Source organism: Neolamprologus brichardi, chromosome 7, assembly GCF_056152115.1.
Source record: "Neolamprologus brichardi isolate AB-2024 chromosome 7, ASM5615211v1, whole genome shotgun sequence".
In the NCBI taxonomy this organism is placed as follows: domain Eukaryota; kingdom Metazoa; phylum Chordata; class Actinopteri; order Cichliformes; family Cichlidae; genus Neolamprologus; species Neolamprologus brichardi.
Window position 1 is genome coordinate 20,088,546 of NC_142110.1, and position 18,518 is coordinate 20,107,063.

Sequence of the window (18,518 nt, forward strand, 5' to 3'; positions counted from 1 at the left end):
CCCCCGCCTACTTCCTGTTCCCAACGAACTGTGCATGTGACTGCGTATGAATCTGTGTTCTGGAATGAGAAGCTTTTGCTGTGTTGTAAATAATTTTGTTGTAAATAGTTGTTAAATAGTTGTAAATACTTTTACTCGGTAGCTGTAGTATTTTCTGGAGCTGCACACAACTGAAACATTGTCAGTTTATACATTTTCAGAGAAGGAAAACTCACCACTCTGCCCTTTTACCCACTCGTGGTATAAAAAAATCTGTCACCAGTTGATGACATCCAGTTCCTCCAATTATAATTAGTCAAAAATATGTAAAGCACAATAAAATAGAGACCTTTATTGAAATGTGAGGCTTTTTAATTCTTAATTATTTGCTGACAGGATTTCTAAATCAAGTAACAAAGTCTCAAAATACAACTTTTCAGTAAAGAAATAGGGAAGACTTCCATTTAAGACTTTTGTAAAATGAATTTTTTTCCCCTCAGATCATGCTATTAAAAGTTCTAGAAGGTTGCAAAATTTATTTTAACCAGAGAAACACAAATGGGACCTAATCACAACAGGAGGAAATGCTTAAATGTGATTAATATCGATAGTTGTAACTGTAATGGGAAGCTGCTTGAGCCATAATTGCACTGATTGTAATAATGAAAATGAGGAACCCAATGGCAGCTATGATTGTGGCTGCAATGTTGAGACTGCGAGCAGTGGAGCCATAATGCCGTGCACCGTCCACATCTCCAGCCACCTTCCTGTCTCTGGCCTGCAAGGATGAAAATATACTTTTCTCAACTTTGAAAAATGGATTCAAGCACATTTTCGCAACTCAAAACATCAGATGTCATGTATAATCCTCTAATAGTCCCCGCAAATAACAAGATTCTGGTTTGTGAGCACTGATTTTTTTTCAATTTGCAAAATGTAGCTTATATTGTTTGAAGTTACCATAAATCATCTGTTTTGTGTTTATAGTTTATTTAGTCCTTTACTGTCTCAGTCTGATATTTTCTGTATTGCTTTCACTACTTTTAGTAAGCCTTTAATTTTAGTAACATTTCAGTAAAAGTTGAATTTCAGTTTTTCTTTATTTAAGTTGAGCTGGTTAATTTTTTGAAGCCAGAATATTACACTCCTTTTGCTGTTATTGCATTTTATTAAAATTTTTCTATCTCAATTGCACTTCATTCATTTTATCTTCCTGTGTTATGTCCTGTATCATTTTCAATGTTTTACATAATGTTCTATTAAATTTCATTTCAATTTTTTTGTTTTACATTATGCATACAAAATAAAAATGTTTCTTTTCTGTAGTTTTAAACTTTTTAATCATATTGCATGTTATTTTATTGAAAAATTGTATTTTTGTTTTTGTTTATATATTCTTTTATTCTTGGTTGTCTTTAATTTTCTGGCTTCTGTATCAAATCCATTTCCCAAAATGTTGGATAACTTTATCTTCTCTTATTACATAGAGCAAGCACATAAAAGTGTTATTTCTAAGAAATGAAAATGTGTCACAATAAACTCACCTTGATGGAATAAATGAGAGCTGCAAGTCCAAGGCAAAAAGGATTTGAGTAGAGAAAGCAGAGCAGCGACCAGATGATATGGTCTTTGGGGGGCTCTGTGATGACTGGTTGCCCTCTGGTGATGTTCACAGCAGTGTGCTGGACCACCCCAGGCTGACCAGGGAGTCCGCCATAACCCACGCCCTGCAACTGCACGGCGTCAGTCGCGTAACCTTGAGGATGCATCGCTCAAACTGTTCTCAGCTCAGCTGCAATGTGGAGAGGATAAAAGTGTGAACAAGAACAACAGAGCCACTACCAGTTGTGGTTTTTAAAGCTTTTTTGGGGGCGGGAGGGGGGGGGGAAAGGAAGCCCATGAAAACCTGACCCACAATAGTTTGATTCATCACTACAAAATAAAGTAAGACACTAAGAATACATCAAACTGTCACCCATCTAAATATCAACGTGTAAAGAAAGCACTGCCAGTCACTAAACCTCTTCTACTAACTAGAGATGGACCAATCCGATATTAGTATTGGTATCAGTCCAATACTGACCTAAATTACTGGATCGGATATCGGAGAGCAGGGCCGTGCAGAGATGTTTAAAGGGGCGGGTGCTCAAAGTTAAAAAGGGGCACATTGAACCAGGCTGAATAACAACAACACACATTCATCAAGAATCTAATATGGGATCGCATCATACTATATCACTGTTGTGAGGTGGCGACAAGGCAAAGCAAACGTAGCCTATGTTTTACCTGATGGGTACAATGTTGCTGTTGAGGGGTTGCTGCTGCTCCTGCTGCTGATAGTGCTGGAGGGCAGGGCTGTGTTGATCTGAGACTGTAGACATTAAAAAGTCCATAGGAGAGATGGTAGCTGATTAAACAAGTGTCATGAGATAATAACAAAATGCAAAGATTGGTGACAGCGCTTGGAACCATAAGGCAACAAAAACTGTGAGAAATAAACTCGGCTCTGCCTGTGAATCACTCTTTGCTTCTCTTCTTCCTTCCATCCCATCATTTCATATATCACTCTCCACTTGCTGTCTATCTGAGAACAAGGCACAACTTGCTATTGCAATAAACTATAATCTAATTATCCACACCTAACAACTGTTGCACTTAATCTATAATAAAATGATGACAGAAAAATGTTATAGCACTGCCTTTAGTAGCCTCACACAGCTCCTACTGTTTCCTCCTCATGTCCTTACGAGCCATGTCTGGACAATGTTATATCATGAGTAATAATTTAAAAAAATCCATATACATGGTTTGGTTTGATATGTTTATTGATTAGCATTCAAATATCTCAGTGAAGACAGAACAAAGATTTACCACAAAGCAAAAAAGCATGAGACAAGGCTAATCAAAAGGTATTGGCTGAAGCATTTGCTTATTACGCCAACCCTTTTAACAAAAGATCTTTTTAGCATGCAGCTCCTGTACACAGGGCTCGAAGCAAATAATAAAATTCAATTCAATTCAATTTCATTTATATAGCGCCAAATCACAACAAATGTCGCCTCAAGGCGCTTCATAGATACAGAGAGAAAAGCCCAACAATCATATGACCATATGACCCCCTATGAGCAAGCACTTTGGCGACAGTGGGAAGGAAAAACTCCCTTTTAACAGGAAGAAACCTCCGGCAGAACCCGGCTCAGGGAGGGGCAGCCATCTGCTGCGACCGGTTGGGGTGAGAGAAGGCAAACAAAGCAAAAACAAAACAAACAAACAAACAAACAAACAAGAAAAAACACCACCACCTTAGTAAGTAACTACATCAAAGCAAAAGAATCAAGAGGTTTTCTGTTTTTTGTTTTTGTTTTTTTTTTTTTGCTCTTTTCATTCTTGAGATATATATATTTTTCTAATACTCTATTTTTAAACATATTTTTAAACAAGGAAAATGAACTACACCTTTTTAAATCACTGTCATAACTATTCCACAGGTTAACTCCTCTAACAGAAACACATCTCTGCTTTATATTTGTCCTTATCTTGTTTTTTTTAAAGAAATCTGTTCCCCTTAAGTCATATTGACTCATACATAAATATACATAAAACACACACATGCACGCACACACAGTGACATTTTAGACCTTCTTCAGAATATTGTATATACTATGGGCATCACTGTGCTGATCCAGAATCCTTACATTATTATTTATTACTAGAGCTACAATAATAAAGCAATGAGGAGGGGGAAGTAATAAATATGAAATAATGTCATTATGATGATTCCATTTCTTTCACTATCCACTCTGTGCAGGGGAAAGCTTATTACATTTTTAAACTGTAGAGATACAATAATTTTACCTCTGTAAAATCCAAATTTTGTCTTATTTAAAATCTAAATCGAATATAATCTGCTTCTTAATGTATGTTCTTTAAAATACAGCATGTGTTTTTTAAAATATTATAATAATGCATAATTATGTGGACATGCATATTAGATCGTTTTTTAGTGAAATATAATCCCCCCAGAAAGGCAGGAAAAGCCCTGTAACTTACTTTAAAACTAAATATGTTCCCTAAAACGGTGACAGAGCTACAGACCCATAACAGCCTTACCCAGTGAGCTAGCAGCTATGACCAGCACTACTTGTGCAGTTAATAAAAGGACAGGTAATGTTCGTCGCGCTGTTGCAAACACAGGACGCTCATTTGTTTCAGTTCGTCAGTTGCCACAAGACAACTTACCAACGTGTACGTAATAAGCCAATACTCCTGGGTGCTATACACTACAGTGTACGCTGTACACCTACTTACTGGTTTTGTCGCATCAGTCTGTATGGAAGAAATATAGTAAGCCTGTGTCTCTGAGTTAATTTGTGTTTCTCCTACAGCTTCGGACTGCAAAAAATGCGCATGCTCTTTGTGAGCTCGTTCCCGGCTCATAACCAGCGCGTTCTGCAGTCAAGGGCGATCATTGGTTAAATGTGATCATGTGACTGATGCAAGCCAGATCCTTTTATTTAGCAAAACCGTGATTAATAGTATATAATATTGTTGAGGGGCACAGACAGGACTCCGCACGCCCACACACATAAAAAAATAAATAAATAAATAAATAAAAATTTTTAAAAGTTGCCTCAACAAAAGGGCACTTTGGGCACCCATCAGGAAAGGGGCGGGTGCTCAAGCCCCTCCAGCCCCCCCCCCCCCTGCACGTGCCTGTCGGAGAGAAATTTAAAAAAAAAAAAAAACAAAACTTGCGACATGGCGTAACTCGGCTAATAACCGTAGCATGTTGGAGCAGTGTGCATCGCGTGATAGAGCGGCTGTGTGTATTTGTAGCCTCGCTACCAAACCGGCATTTAATCTCCGAGGAAGTTATCCCAGAGAGAAGTAAAGCAAGTGTGTAAGTTCATCTCTGAATGTTTGTAAAGCATTCCCACGTTAAGCTTAACAACCAATATATGGAGCGACTGTCTCTCTCTCCCTCCCTCTCCTGCTGCTCATGAATCATGAAACTGCTTAATGATCAGCTGATCGGCTTTTCTGTCGCGAGTCCGTCTCTCTTCTTTGCACCAGAAAGAGGAAACCAGCGGCTGAACAACAGCAGCACGTTTAACCTTGATAATCTGTTGTTAGAATTTATTTAATATTACTTTGTACACCAGGATCTTTTTCTAAGTAGCTGACGGCTGGTAACTGTGCAGGGGCGGATCTAGCAAAGTTTAGCCAGGGGGGCCGATAGGGCATGAACAGGGAAAAGGGGGGGCACAAAGACATACTTTTCTGTCTTATTCTCATTTAAAATGTCTAGCTTTTAATAAATAATTAACTGAATTTTACACCCAAAGTCTTAATCTGATGTAAACTAACTAATAGGGTTTGCAACCCTATTAGTTAGGTTGCTTAATATTTCTGCTAAGTACTCTTTAAAATGCCAGAATAGGGAGGATGGAGTAGGTTTAAATTTATTAGATTGATCAGTATTGCTGAACTATGAAATATTTTGGGTGCAGTGTATTTTTTTACATACAGGTATAACAGAATAGCTTTAGTGTTGTTGTTTATGTTTATTTAAACTTCAGTATGAACTTATACAAAATGCAGCAAGATTAAAAAAAAAACAGTTTTATTGATTAAAAAACACACTATATTGGATTCATATCGGTATCAGCAGATATCCATATTTATGATATCGGTATCGGACATAAAAAAGTGGTATCGTGCCATCTCTACTACTAACAGCCATGCCAGTTACAATTTGAGAAATAACTTTTATTGTCATTTTGACTTTGTGTTCCTGAGATAGTGAAACATAATGACTTTAGTAATCACCTAATTGTTGCTCAATATATTCTGAACTGCTGAAATGTCTCCATTTCTCCTTGGTGGATAAGTTAAAAATCTGAAAGGGTTCACGGTCAGTTCCAATAAACTCAGTCATGACTTTGATGAAAGTTTAATATAATTGATTTTCATTGGACAACTTTTGACTGGAAAATAGATGACTATGTTTGTAAATTGCTCTATTTTATACAGAGTCAAGCCAAAATCATTCAAAAATATCAAGAATGTGCAAACATTTCTTGTAAATAAACAAAGATAATGTGCATTCATCAACAAGCCATCGTATGGGGTAGTTAACCTGTCTGACAAAGTGAAGTGGGCTAAAAGATTTCAAAATGATGAAAGCCACTATCCACAAGTGGAGAAATCTTGGAACAGCAGTGAATCTTCCCAGGAGTGGCTGGCCCAACAAAATGAATTCAAGAGCACATCAACAACTGATCCAAAAAAAAAAAAAAAGAATAGTTTTTGGTAACTATTGTCTTTGATGTAAATATGTAAAAAAAAATGTGTTTGTTTCTGTTCTGTGTCCTGTGCCCTGTTTGTTTGTATATGTGTTTTTCTTGCTGCTGTTACAACCAAATTCTGCCAGAGGTTTTTTCCAGTTAAAAGGGAGTTTTTCCTTCCCACTGTCGCCAAAGCAGCTGATAGGGGGTCATATGATTGTTGGGTTTTTCTCTGTATCTATGAAGTGCCTTGAGGCGACTTTTGTTGTGATTTGGCGCTATATAAATAAAATTGAATTGAATTGAAACAGATTAGTGAAAGTCTGCAATTAACCCTGTAAGACCCAACCCACCAAAAAATAAATGGTAAAATAGTAAATGGCCTGTATTTGTATAGCGCTTTACTTAGTCCCTAAGGACCACAAAGCACTTTACACTACATTCAGTCATTCACCCATTCACACACACATTCACACACTGGTGATGGTAAGCTACATTGTAGCCACAGCTGCCCTGGGGCGCACTGACAGAGGCGAGGCTGCCGGACACTGGCGCCACCGGGCCCTCTGACCAAGCCATAAAATCTATTGGAACTGAGATGTCAGAACAACCCTTAGAACAAATTCCGCTTTTTTTTAAAAAATTATGGCAAGTATTGAAAATGTTGATGAGATAGAGGTCTCAGAAACTCATGTGGCAAATATGATACAAATGGCATTATAGAGTTAACTGCCATCTAAAATATAAATGCAAATAGACTGAATCAGTCTGCCTCACAAGTTATCTGCACCATCCAATTGTGAAATTAGAAATTTGAGTCACTAAGGTTTGTGGCAGGGAATTTACTGCTCTAAATTTAACACTGAAATGCAACAGATATGTGAGTAAGAGGCAATTAAAGTTATTATTTATTTGGAAGCAGAAATGGAGATACAGGGGTGTTTTAGATATCACCCTGGGTCAACACACCTGAATCAAATGATTAGTTCATTACCAGGCCCCTGGAGAACTTCAAGAAATGTTGAGGAGGTAATTTGGCCATTTGAATCACCTGGGATGGATCAAGAAGCCATCTAAAATCTTCAGGACAGCGGCCCTCAAGGCCTGGAGTTTGACACCTGTGTGTTAACAGAACAAGTGTGTTATGGAAATAAAAGATGAATTTAATATTGTCTGTCTCCAGCATACTGAAATATTCAGTGTTGTGTGTATATAACCACTAGAGATGTGCAAAGCAGCCGGTATTTGTATTTGTTGAGAGGGGACAAGTATTTGTATTTGTATTCGAGTAAAATTCAAAATAGGCGTAAAAATACAGTTTCTTTGCATTACACTTCTAATTAATGTTATAGTGTAAGTATTCTTTAATTATATCCATTATAGTAATTATGGATATGCAATATTAGTTGATGTTCTTGCATAAATCCAGCAATGAACATGTAACAAGGAACGTCATTGAAAAGAAAATAACAACAGCCATTGCCTCATCCATGGTTAAACCAACAACTGATAAAATACCATTGTGAACATCATGAACCCCCCCACCACCCATCCTTGTTGGAGGACGCTGAACAGACAGCGAAACTGACTTGTAGGGGCAGAACAAGGCTATGATGATGAATTGCTGCTTGTTGGGGGGTTGGCAGACAGTACCAGGAGAGGATGCTTTAAGTGCATGTGAATATGCATAACAGATGTTGACAGATGTTTGATATCGTTGCCTCTGCTGATTTAACTTTTGCACACATTACATATCAGTTTGGTTTCATCTGCAGCACTGAATGTTAAATGCTTCCACACAGAACTTGATCAAGTTGTTTTGGCTGGTGGAGGACCAAGAGATGGCTCAGCAGCAGCAACACTCTTTTGTGTTTGGTTGACCAAATCCATGTGGGGAGTTTCAGCTAAGTTAATGAGTGACGGAAACTCTACTAAGGTTAACTAGTCTTTAACCTATGTCTTGCTGTCTGCAAAACACAGAGTAACTTAAATGTACCATATAACTCGCACAACTGCATACAATTCGACACAACTACACAACTGTTGTTTTATCCTTTTAAAGGTACAAAAAAATCTAATCAACAATAATAGTGATGCAGTTCAGCCTTTTTTCGCTCAGCCGTGCTGTCTCTGTTGCTGTGTGGAGCAGCCCCTGTCAGTCACCTCTTTCACACGTCACTCACTCATCCAGTCATGCACTGCGGTCTCATAAGGAAACTCAGCTTTTTGATATAAAGTTTTTCTTGTTCCCGAATACAAATATTTTTTAAAGTATTTGTTCAAAATAAGTATTCGTAAAAAACACAATATTCGTGCCTTTCCGAATACTGTATTCGGGTTTGGCTCCACCCCTAATAACCACATAACCAGTGCAGAAGCTTCCTAGAATAATATTGTGGCAGGGTGTGGTTTGTGGCTCAGCTGCAGGGGAGGGGTGGAGCAGTGGGTTCATGGGATAGTGCCAGCAAAGGCTGGCTGGCACAGCTGATATCCATCACACTAACCGCGCCTTCCGTGTTTCAGTAGCTGCTGGGGCCCAGATGAAGAAAACAGGGCAGAGCTGTGTATGTGCAGAGCTGGAGTGTGGCAGCTGAAAAGCTGCTGAGAACATTTGAAACATAAACTCATTCACAATGAATCCTTCAGCAATTTGTTTTAAACAAACAACTTTCATTTCAAACAACTATTTGTAACTTTTGTCACTAGACTGCTTCATTAGTCTGCACGACTTCTTCAAAAAAGCAACAAGTTAAACAGAATGTGAACATTGCCAAACATGGAAAAATAAAGTTCAGTCTTAGGCAAGACTGAACTTTATACTGAACACACTGCAGGTCTTAATGCTCAAGTCAGATTTTTTGGTCAAATTCGATTTTTTTTTTTTGTCTGCTTGTTCAGACTACAATTAAAATGTGACAGCAAACGCGCTCTAGTGTGAACTGTTCACGGCCCTCAAAACAACCCACATTCGCAAAAGAAGATGTCACACACAACGCGCTCTGTTTAGACCCAGACCAAACAGTATTGTTTGACTGATGGCCCTTAATATAAAGACTTGTTTTGGACTTTACGTTTCCCAATTTTGCTTCAAGTTGTAAAGTTATTTTGTTATTTACATAAGGCCTTATAATGATCCTTATTGCTGTTTTAGAGAGGAGCGGTGCTTCAAAGGATAGTTGGAAATGTCTGTCAGAAACTACAGATTATACAGCACAAATAAAATGTTTACATTTCTCCAACGTTGTCTTCCCAACAGTTTCACGAACATCTACACTGGATGGACAGGAAGCGTTCACGGTGTCTTCTCCAGCGCTGATAATTGGCATCTGTCTTGTGTCAGTGACGTAAAAGATGGATTTAATGTGACATGACCGTTCAAACAGCAGTCGCTTTCTAAAACATCAGATATGTGTCGGACTCAGTACCACATACAAAAGTGACCTGAGTCGGATTTGAAAATATCGGATTTGAGCTGTTCAAACTGTCATACCATGATTGGATATGGGTCGCATAGGGTCAAAAATGTCGGATTTGATGCGCTTTCGCCTGCAGTGTGAACGTTTTCTTATAGTAAAAAAAAAGAAATCCAGAAACTTGTGAACAAAGATGAAAAATATATAATTTAGTGAGAGTTTAACACTATTCACTCTTAGTGGCTGCAGTTTTTGAATGCAGAGCTGTGGGGTGTGGTCTGCGGCACAGTTGCAGGGGAGGCAAAGGCACAGGAGCGGCATCCCCAATCACACCCTGCCACCTTAAAACAGAATGAACTATGTTGTTGTATGTTGTTGTTGATGATCTGTGTAGGCTGTAGCCGAAAATTGCAGCCGCGGAGGAGAAGCCTTTAAAGTGCCCCAGCAACAAAACATACACAACCGGTCAAAAGTTTTAGAACACCCCAGTTTTATTTTATTGAAAATTATGCAGTTCAATGTCTCATTGTACTTAAAATACAAATAAGCAATTGGAGTTTAAAAAAAGAAAACACGGAATTAATTTATAGATGTATTGTAAACTTTTGACTCATCAAAGTAGCCACCTTTGTCAGATATAACACCCGACCACACCTGTGGCATTTTTTCTACAAAAGAAATCAAATAAAGTTGTTCCCATATCTGTTACAGAAGTGCCCATAAATGTGTGGCACTTGTAGATTGCTTTGCTTTCACTCTTCTGTCCAGATCATCCCAAACCAGCTCGATGAGGTTTAAGTGTGGAGACTGTGCTGACCACTCCATGTTTTCAAGCCCACCATTTTTTTATTTTTTTTTTCCTAAGGTACATCTGGCATAGCTTGGACTTATGTTTTGCGTCATTATCTTGCTGGAGGATGAACCCCTGTCCAACTACGCACATATCAGATGGTATTGCATGGCGCTGCAGGATGCTGTGGCAGCTGTTTTGATTCAGAATGCCAATCACTCACCCTGGATCCAGGGTCGCCAACAATGGATCCAGCATCCAGCATGGATCCAACACCCCAGACCATCACACTTCCTCCTCCATGTTTGACAGTTGATGCCACACACTGTGGAGCCATCCAGCGTACAAAGATTCTGCACGATGGACCAAAGATTCAAAATTTTCATTCATCAGTCCATAATACCATCTTCCAGTCTTTAGTAGTCCAATGGCGGTGTTTCATGGCCCAGCAAGCCATCTTATTCTGACGTCTTAACAATGATGAGAAACTTTCCTGATGCAACTCTTCTTGTCAAACCCGCAGGTCGAAGTCTTCTCTTCACAGTTGAAACTGAGACTTGCTTGCTACAACCACTATTAAGCTGTGCTTGAAGCTGTTTCTCAGAAACTTGTCCTCTAATTCAGTTGTGGCTTTGGGTCTGCCAGACCTCTTTCTGTCAGAGTTTGCCCCAGTTTCTGAGAGCCCTTTGTTGGTGAAAGAAACTGTACTCAATGACACCCTGACTTTGCAATTTTTCTGTAGGAGAGAACTACATTTTTAAGTGTTATGATGATCTGTCTCTCTTCCATTGTTAAGTGTGTTTTTCTCGCCATTTTTCTTACAACACACTACTTTCTGCAGTACAATTCTGTTCAACTGATGCTTACGAGGGTATGGTACCACAGTGTGCTCCAACACTGCTTTTATGCAAACACAGGGGGTTGTAAGTAAAAAAAAGCAGAAATGTTGGAACACCTGTAGGAATTAGTAGTACCAGCTTTCATGGCTTAATCAACCTCCATTGCTGCGGAACGGCTTTAAACTGTTAACCTGTTTTGTGTTGCCTAAAAAAGGCCTTTTTGTTTAATTCTGAAATGTATATTATTTTTCAGTTTTAGGTAACCTTAATCTTTTTAACCTCTATAAGTTCACCACTTACCTTTGTATCATTTTAAGCTATTCATTGGACTTGAATTGAATTGCAGTAAATAACTGGTAAAATTGTGGTGTTGTAAAACTTTTGGCCAGTAGTGTGTCTACCCAACTTTTCTTCTTATTTTCCTCATTTTTCTCCTTCTCCTCCTTATGCTAAATTGACACATGGAAAGGAACATGTGTCTAAAGAAGGGATAGAACAAGAAATACAGCCACACAAGAAAAGAGATTCCAAATTTACTCTAAAAATATTATTCCATTCTTTTATGATTTGTGTAACTTACAATCCATGTAAGGCCACAAAATGCACTGTCCCAAAACCTGCTCTGAAAATATTATATTGTAATATAACAACAAAAATATTTTAGGTCTCCTGTCAATAGAACTATTTGTGGTACTGAACCCTTTATTTTGGCTGCGGAGTGTTTTGCTTAACCATTGTGTGATGGAACCCAACGTATTAGCCAGAGGTCCCTTTACGGTTTTACGCCTTTACGGTTTGGAGCCGGTTTGCAGCCTTACCTAATGTCCACCCTACTGTTGCTCATTTTATATTAAGATTTAAAAATCTAGTTGGTATTGGTATGGCAAATAACCTTCAGTAAAAGTAATAAATCACACAGCAATAGTACATTCATGTAGTTGTAAAAAGCAAGATAATATATTAACTAATCCAAAGAATTCAGAATACATTACTCTCATTGAGTAACGTAACAGAATACGTTACAAAATACATTTTGGGGCATGTATTCTGTAATCTGTAGTGCAATACATTTTAAAAGTAACCTTCCCAACACTGAAGGGTGCAGCCACTCATCAAGCAAAAACAGGAACAACAACAGGGGCATTTGTTTGGCTGCTCTTTGCTGACTTTAGCTCTGCTTTTAATACGACACTCTCGGACAGACCGATAGCAAAACTGCAGGTGTGAAGAAATGCTTTAAACAAAGAATGCTTTCAGAAATATAAATGATTGTTTATTGGTCCCAAATGTTTTCTGTTGCAGGAAAACGACCCCAAACATACAACCAAAGTCATTAAGAACTATCATCAGCTTAAAGAAGAACAAGAAGTACTAGAAGTGATGATATGGACCCCACGGAGCCCTGATCTCAGCATCATCCAGTGTGTCTGGGATAACATGAAGAGACAGAAGGATGTGAGGAAGCCTGCATCCACATAAGATCTGTGGTTAGTTCTCCAAGATGTTTGGAACAACCAAAGCTGAGTTCCATTAAAAACTGTGTGCAAGTGTACCTAGAAGAACCAATGCTGTTTTGAAGGCAAATGGTGGTCACACCAAATATTGATTTGATTTAAATTTCTCTTTTGTTCATTCACTGCATTTTGTTGATTGCTGAAAATAATGCACACTGTAGATGTTCCCTTAGCTACAACCTCTTATTTGTGGAGTTTCTCACGGGCCATACTTATTTTCCTATATAATATCTCTTTACACTGCTTTGCTGATGAGATTGAAATCTATCTATGTCGATTTAGATCATCCCTTTATTACTTGCAGCATGTAATGCTGCAAGTGCTTCTGCTCATTTGTTAACAGGAACTGGAAAATGGGAACATATAACACTAGTTCCTGTTTGTTACACAATTGATTTCAAAATTTTGCTACTGGTTTTTAACTGTCTTAATGGTCTTTCCCCATCACATTTAAAGGAACTTCTAAAACACCATGAACAACAGTACTAGAGTCAAACAACCAGCTGCTCCTAAATGTTCCGAGGTCAAATCAGAAAAGTAGAGATGATCGTGCCTTCTCTGTTGCAGCCACAAAACTGTGGAATAATCTACCAAACCATATAAGAGCTGCTTGTAACCTTGAGACTTTTAAGGTGCTTTTAAACACCCACCTCTAAGCTTTGATTTTGAATTAAATAGAGCTTGATATCTTATCCATCTATTTATTCATCCATCCATTCGCTTCCGCTTATCCTTTTCAGGGTCGCGGGGGGTGCTGGAGCTGTCATAGGGCGAGAGGCGGGGTACACCCTGGACAGGTTGCCAGTCTAACACATAGAGACAGACAACCATTCAGACTCACATTCACACCTGTGGGCAATTTTGGATTAATCAATTAACCTATCCCCACAAGCTACGGTGGGAAGAAGGCGGAGTACCCAGAGGCAACCCACGCAAACATCAGGAGAACATGCAAACTCCACACAGCAAGGCCCCAGCCTGATGGTGGAATTGAACTCAAATAATTAAAAATAATGAGCAAGGTAAACAGTAATTGTGACAGCAGCTAAAAGCCTTTAAAAAATAATTTTTGTAGAGATGACCAAAATCCATAAGCTTGAAGACAGGCCTGGTCTAAACAAAAAGTGAGCTGTTTATTTAGGCTGGTTAACAAGCAAGCAAGAAATAATGCCAACTAACCTGGAAAAAACACGAATTATATATGTGTATATATACATATATATATATATATATATATATATGAATGAGGGAGTAGGGATCAAGGAAGTGGCAGCAGCAGCTGGGAACACAGGAGGAACAAATCAGGAGTAATGAGACAGGAAACAAAGCTGAACATGATGCGCTCGAGATGAGGGACTGTCAAAAAAACACCAAAAACAAACAGAGGTCAGGTTAAAATTCCCATGTGAGTGTCCCCAATAGGGTCATGGGTCCCCTATTTAACTGGGATGAATGAATTCCCTCATCTGATGCCTGATCTTGTTAGTGATATCCACTCATATCGGAAGTTTGGCCTATTCTGGTTTTGTCGTCTCCTCATCTCTGTCTCTTCTTTGCACAGGAATTCTGGTTGTGTCGAAGTAATCTACTGAGGCCGAGTTTCCCTTATGAGGATTTTTTTTTCTGTGGACTGTTGGGGCCTTGAACACACTGACACAATAGATGTGCCAAGAAAATATCCTCCATATCATCACACCACAGCCCAAACCATTTTTAAAAGGCAGGATAGATAAAATTCTGATGCAGCCACATGAATTTTGCTGCAGATTGATCAGACCAAGAAATGTTTTTCTGATCTCCTTTTGTCCAGCTTTGGCGAGTCTGTGCAAACTGTAGCCTCACTTTCCTGACAGGAATAGCATATGATGTGATCTTCAAACCATCTGCGTCAAGGTTCGATATTTTGTGTATTCAGAGATGCTCTTCTGCATACTTTTCTTGTAGCAAGTGGGGTTTTTTTTTAAGTTATATTTGCCTTCGTATCAGCTCAATCAGACTGGCCATTCTCCTGTGAACTGCTTCTCAATGGATAGTTTCTCTTTTTCAGACCATTCCAGGTAAACTCAGCAGATGGTAGTGGGAAACTCAGCAGTTTTTGAAATACTCAGACCAGGCCATCTGGCACCAGCAACCGTGCCATGCTGAAAGTCACTTTCATCTTGAACATGTCTACATCTCTAAATCCTTTAAGCAGCTGACATGTGATTGGATGATTACATAGTTACACTCACAATCAGTTGAACAGGTAGGTGGCCTCGGTGTTTATAAGGCCACAGTCAGGGGCGGATCTAGAGAAAGTTTTTTGGGGTGGCATGGAGATCAGATAGGGTCAAAGCAATTTCTTTACACATTTGCAGGTGCTACATTTTCTAATACATGCCATATATAGTTAAAATACATCAATTTGCAGTAAATTGCATGTTTAATATAACATAGTCTAACATTCTCTTTGGCATTAGCCCAAATAACTAAATATTTCAGTTACATTAAAAAATATTTTGGATTTTATATACTGTATAGCCTATGCAACAAATAAGCATATATCCCAATAAGTACAAAATCCAGAAACCTACACAACACAAGGTGGATTAGGTTGGACTTGTATTTTTAATTAAGTTTCATACTCTTTTTATGTTGGAAATATGTTCAAAAGTGTATTACATTCTAACATTTACACCAAAAAGTCAGAAATCTGCATTTTACAAAAAACACTGAACAAAATAACATGAAAAAAAATTTTTTTTCAATATCAGGGTTCACTAGTCAAGTACTTTATTTTTCATTACATTAGGCCATGTTGAACAATATCGTGTCTACAACAACTGAATGCACTGATTTCCATGTTGGTGAGCAAACCGTCTGACAAACTCATCCAAATCCAATGCTTTTGTGCTTTTGGACTCAATACCGAGTGTAGACAGATTGGACAGTCTTTCCTCTGTTGACCCTAAATAGTTTTTAATTATCCTCAAAGCAGAAAAGCTCCTTTCACAAGATGCACTGTCTGCTGCATCCTTATGTCTTAGGAAAACTCAGATGTGGCTGTGTTGGGTTGTCACTTCTGGCTTTGGATGTGTCTAAACTCACATACAAAAAACAAAATATTGCATGAGCTTCAACTGTGTTTTGAAAAACCTATTTGCTCAAATAACCTGGTATGCACAAATTAATTAATTAGATTTTGTATTGCAGCACAATGCTAATGCATATTTAATGTGATTAAACCATTACTGTAATTTAGTTTTAGATGTTAGTTATATATCTATAATTCAGATAGACATCTTAGGGTATCACTTTGAATAATCACAGAGAACTCAGGCTGTCTCTTCTTCCCTCTGCTGTCTGACCCCATCACCTCCTCTGCGTTCGACCATATGTCCATTTCTTCTTCCTCTGCTGCTGCTTGCCCTTGTTCAGGTTCTTGCCCTGGCTTAGCTTCATGCCCTTTGTCTCCCTGATCTCTCCTCTTTGTGTGGAAGAAACTAGTGATGTCACCCTTTCTCTTTATACCTCTCAGTAGTTTCTGAAATTATGAAATGCAGATTTAATATGAAGGCCCTTTCACAAAATCAGTGCGAATATTTCATTCATTAAATATTTTTCAGACTCGCGTTCACCCCGACTGTGTTATTTCACTGGACGAACTTGCGCATATATTTCAAACCGATTTTTCAGATGTTCTGGAGCCAAATAAACAAATCAGACCAATCATATCACTGCATTTGGCAACAATGCATTTGGCAACAATTGCGGTCATAGCTCAAATCGCGTCATAGCTCAAATCGCGCACCTATACTGATATATTAGGGATGCACCGATACCGGTATCGGGTATCGGCCTCGATACCACATTTTCTAAAGTACTCATACTCGTTAAAAGTCCGCCGATACCGAGGACCGATACCACGGTCTGAGACCTGTCTATGTTTGAGCGGCATGTAAGGGGTTAATCACAGGTGCTGAGTGCCCGCCCCCAGGCCCCGAGTGCCCGCCCCCAGGCCCCGGCTGCATCTCAGAGCTGGGAGAAGGCGAGGCGAGACAAGTCAGCCGTGTGGAACTATTTCAAAGTGAACAAGGCGTGAAAACAAAGGCGGACTGCAAATTGTGCTCAGCGAAATTGTCCAGAGGAGGCTCAAAAGGTAGCGCATAATTTAATCAAGCACCTAAAATCCCAACACGACAACGAGTACAAAGAGTTTACCCACGCTTATTTACCCATGCTTATAGCTGATGCTATAGCAGTGGGACGGAAAATAGTTGGGCATTTTAAACATTCCGCCTTAGCCTACTCCCGCCTCGAGGACATTCAGGGACAGCTCAACCAGCCAATAAAGAGACTGCAGCAGGACGTACAGACGCGCTGGAACAGCACGTATTACATGCTCCAGTCCCTCATTGAGCAAAAGCGAGTGCTGGGCGTGTATGTGTCCAAGCACGAACTCCCTGACTATCTCACCGCTCACCAATGGGCTCTTATGGAGACGACTGTTGCCATTCTCGCCCCCTTTGAGGAACTAACTAAAAAAGTGAGCAGCTACGACGCACTAGCCTCTGATGTCATCCCAGCTGTGACTGTGCTAGTGAGACTTCTAAACAGAGAAACAGACGAGGACCACGGCGTCAAGACAATGAAAGCAACCTTACTGGCAGCTGTCAAGAAGCGCTTCAGTGACGTCGAGACCAACCCACTGTACTTCATCTCCACCATACTCGACCCAAGGTAAAGTCTGTGTGCTATAGGTATTCAATGAGTATAGCTACAGTACTAAATGTAAGATTATTTTCCATCTGAAATATTATATATTTGTAACTAAAATACACAAATACAAATGTATGCAATATATATAATATGAAATACATTTCCCTTATTACTACCAGAAAGTCATATGGCTGGCATTTGTCACAGTGGTTTAGGGGAAACTAAAATCAGTCCTATTTTTCCACATATTAATACATTTATGAATTTTGTGCAGGTATAAAGATTGCTTCTTCTCCAACACCACTGCTCCAGAGGCCAAGCTGCACCTGAAGCAGGAGCTGCAGATGATGTCCAGAGCTGAGGCAGAGGGGAGTCGGGCAGAAGCTGTAGAACCTTCTGCTAAACTGTTCCTCAAGGCCCAGGCCAGCACTAGCAGCAGTCTGGACACTGTATTTGACGAAATCGCTAAGGAGCTCGACACATACCTCGGAGAGGCCCCAAGCCCTTGAGAAGACAGTCCTCTGAAGTACTGGGGTGTCAACAAAATCAGGTTCCCCACTTTGGCTAAAATAGCCCGTAAATACCTCTCAGCCCCATGTAGCAGTGTGGAAAGTGAAAGGCTTTTTAGCTCAGTGTCACACATTATAGATGAAAACAGAAACAGTCTGACTGCTGATAATGCATTACTTTTCTTGACAGCTTCATTTTATTTATTCAGAAGATCTTCTGAATATATAGAATGAAACTTGAATATATAGAATGAAACTTGAATATATAGAATGTATGAACCTCATTTTTAGAGATGATGTGTTTCTGAATTCTCTGCCTTTACAAAATGGCATCAGCTGAACTATTTCAGTACTTTTTAGAGCTTGACAACTGTTTTGCGATAGCTGTTCAAACTGCAAATGGTAGAAATAATTTGGAATTTATACTACGTCACCTTGAAGAACACGTTTTTATTATTGCAACATTCCTAGTGCTCATGAATAATGTTC

General features: G+C 39.1%; 1 protein-coding gene and 1 long non-coding RNA gene across 2 annotated transcripts; one reads left to right on the forward strand and one right to left on the reverse strand.

Annotated features, from left to right (window-relative positions):
* Nucleotides 1-1,746: 1,746 nt before the first annotated feature.
* LOC148102007 (uncharacterized) lies at nt 1,747-4,376 on the reverse strand. The gene is made up of 3 exons (XR_015719344.1): nt 4,288-4,376; nt 2,266-2,350; nt 1,747-1,771 (listed from the first exon to the last, which is right to left on the reverse strand). It is a non-coding gene; the product is annotated as an uncharacterized LOC148102007 (long non-coding RNA).
* A 12,662-nt stretch (nt 4,377-17,038) lies between these two features.
* On the forward strand, nt 17,039-18,029 carry LOC148102008 (zinc finger BED domain-containing protein 4-like). The gene is made up of 2 exons (XM_087844607.1): nt 17,039-17,541; nt 17,795-18,029. Exons 1-2 carry the CDS (start codon nt 17,039-17,041, stop codon nt 18,027-18,029), a joined length of 738 nt encoding a protein of 245 aa, XP_087700733.1.
* The last annotated feature ends 489 nt before the right edge of the window (nt 18,030-18,518 follow it).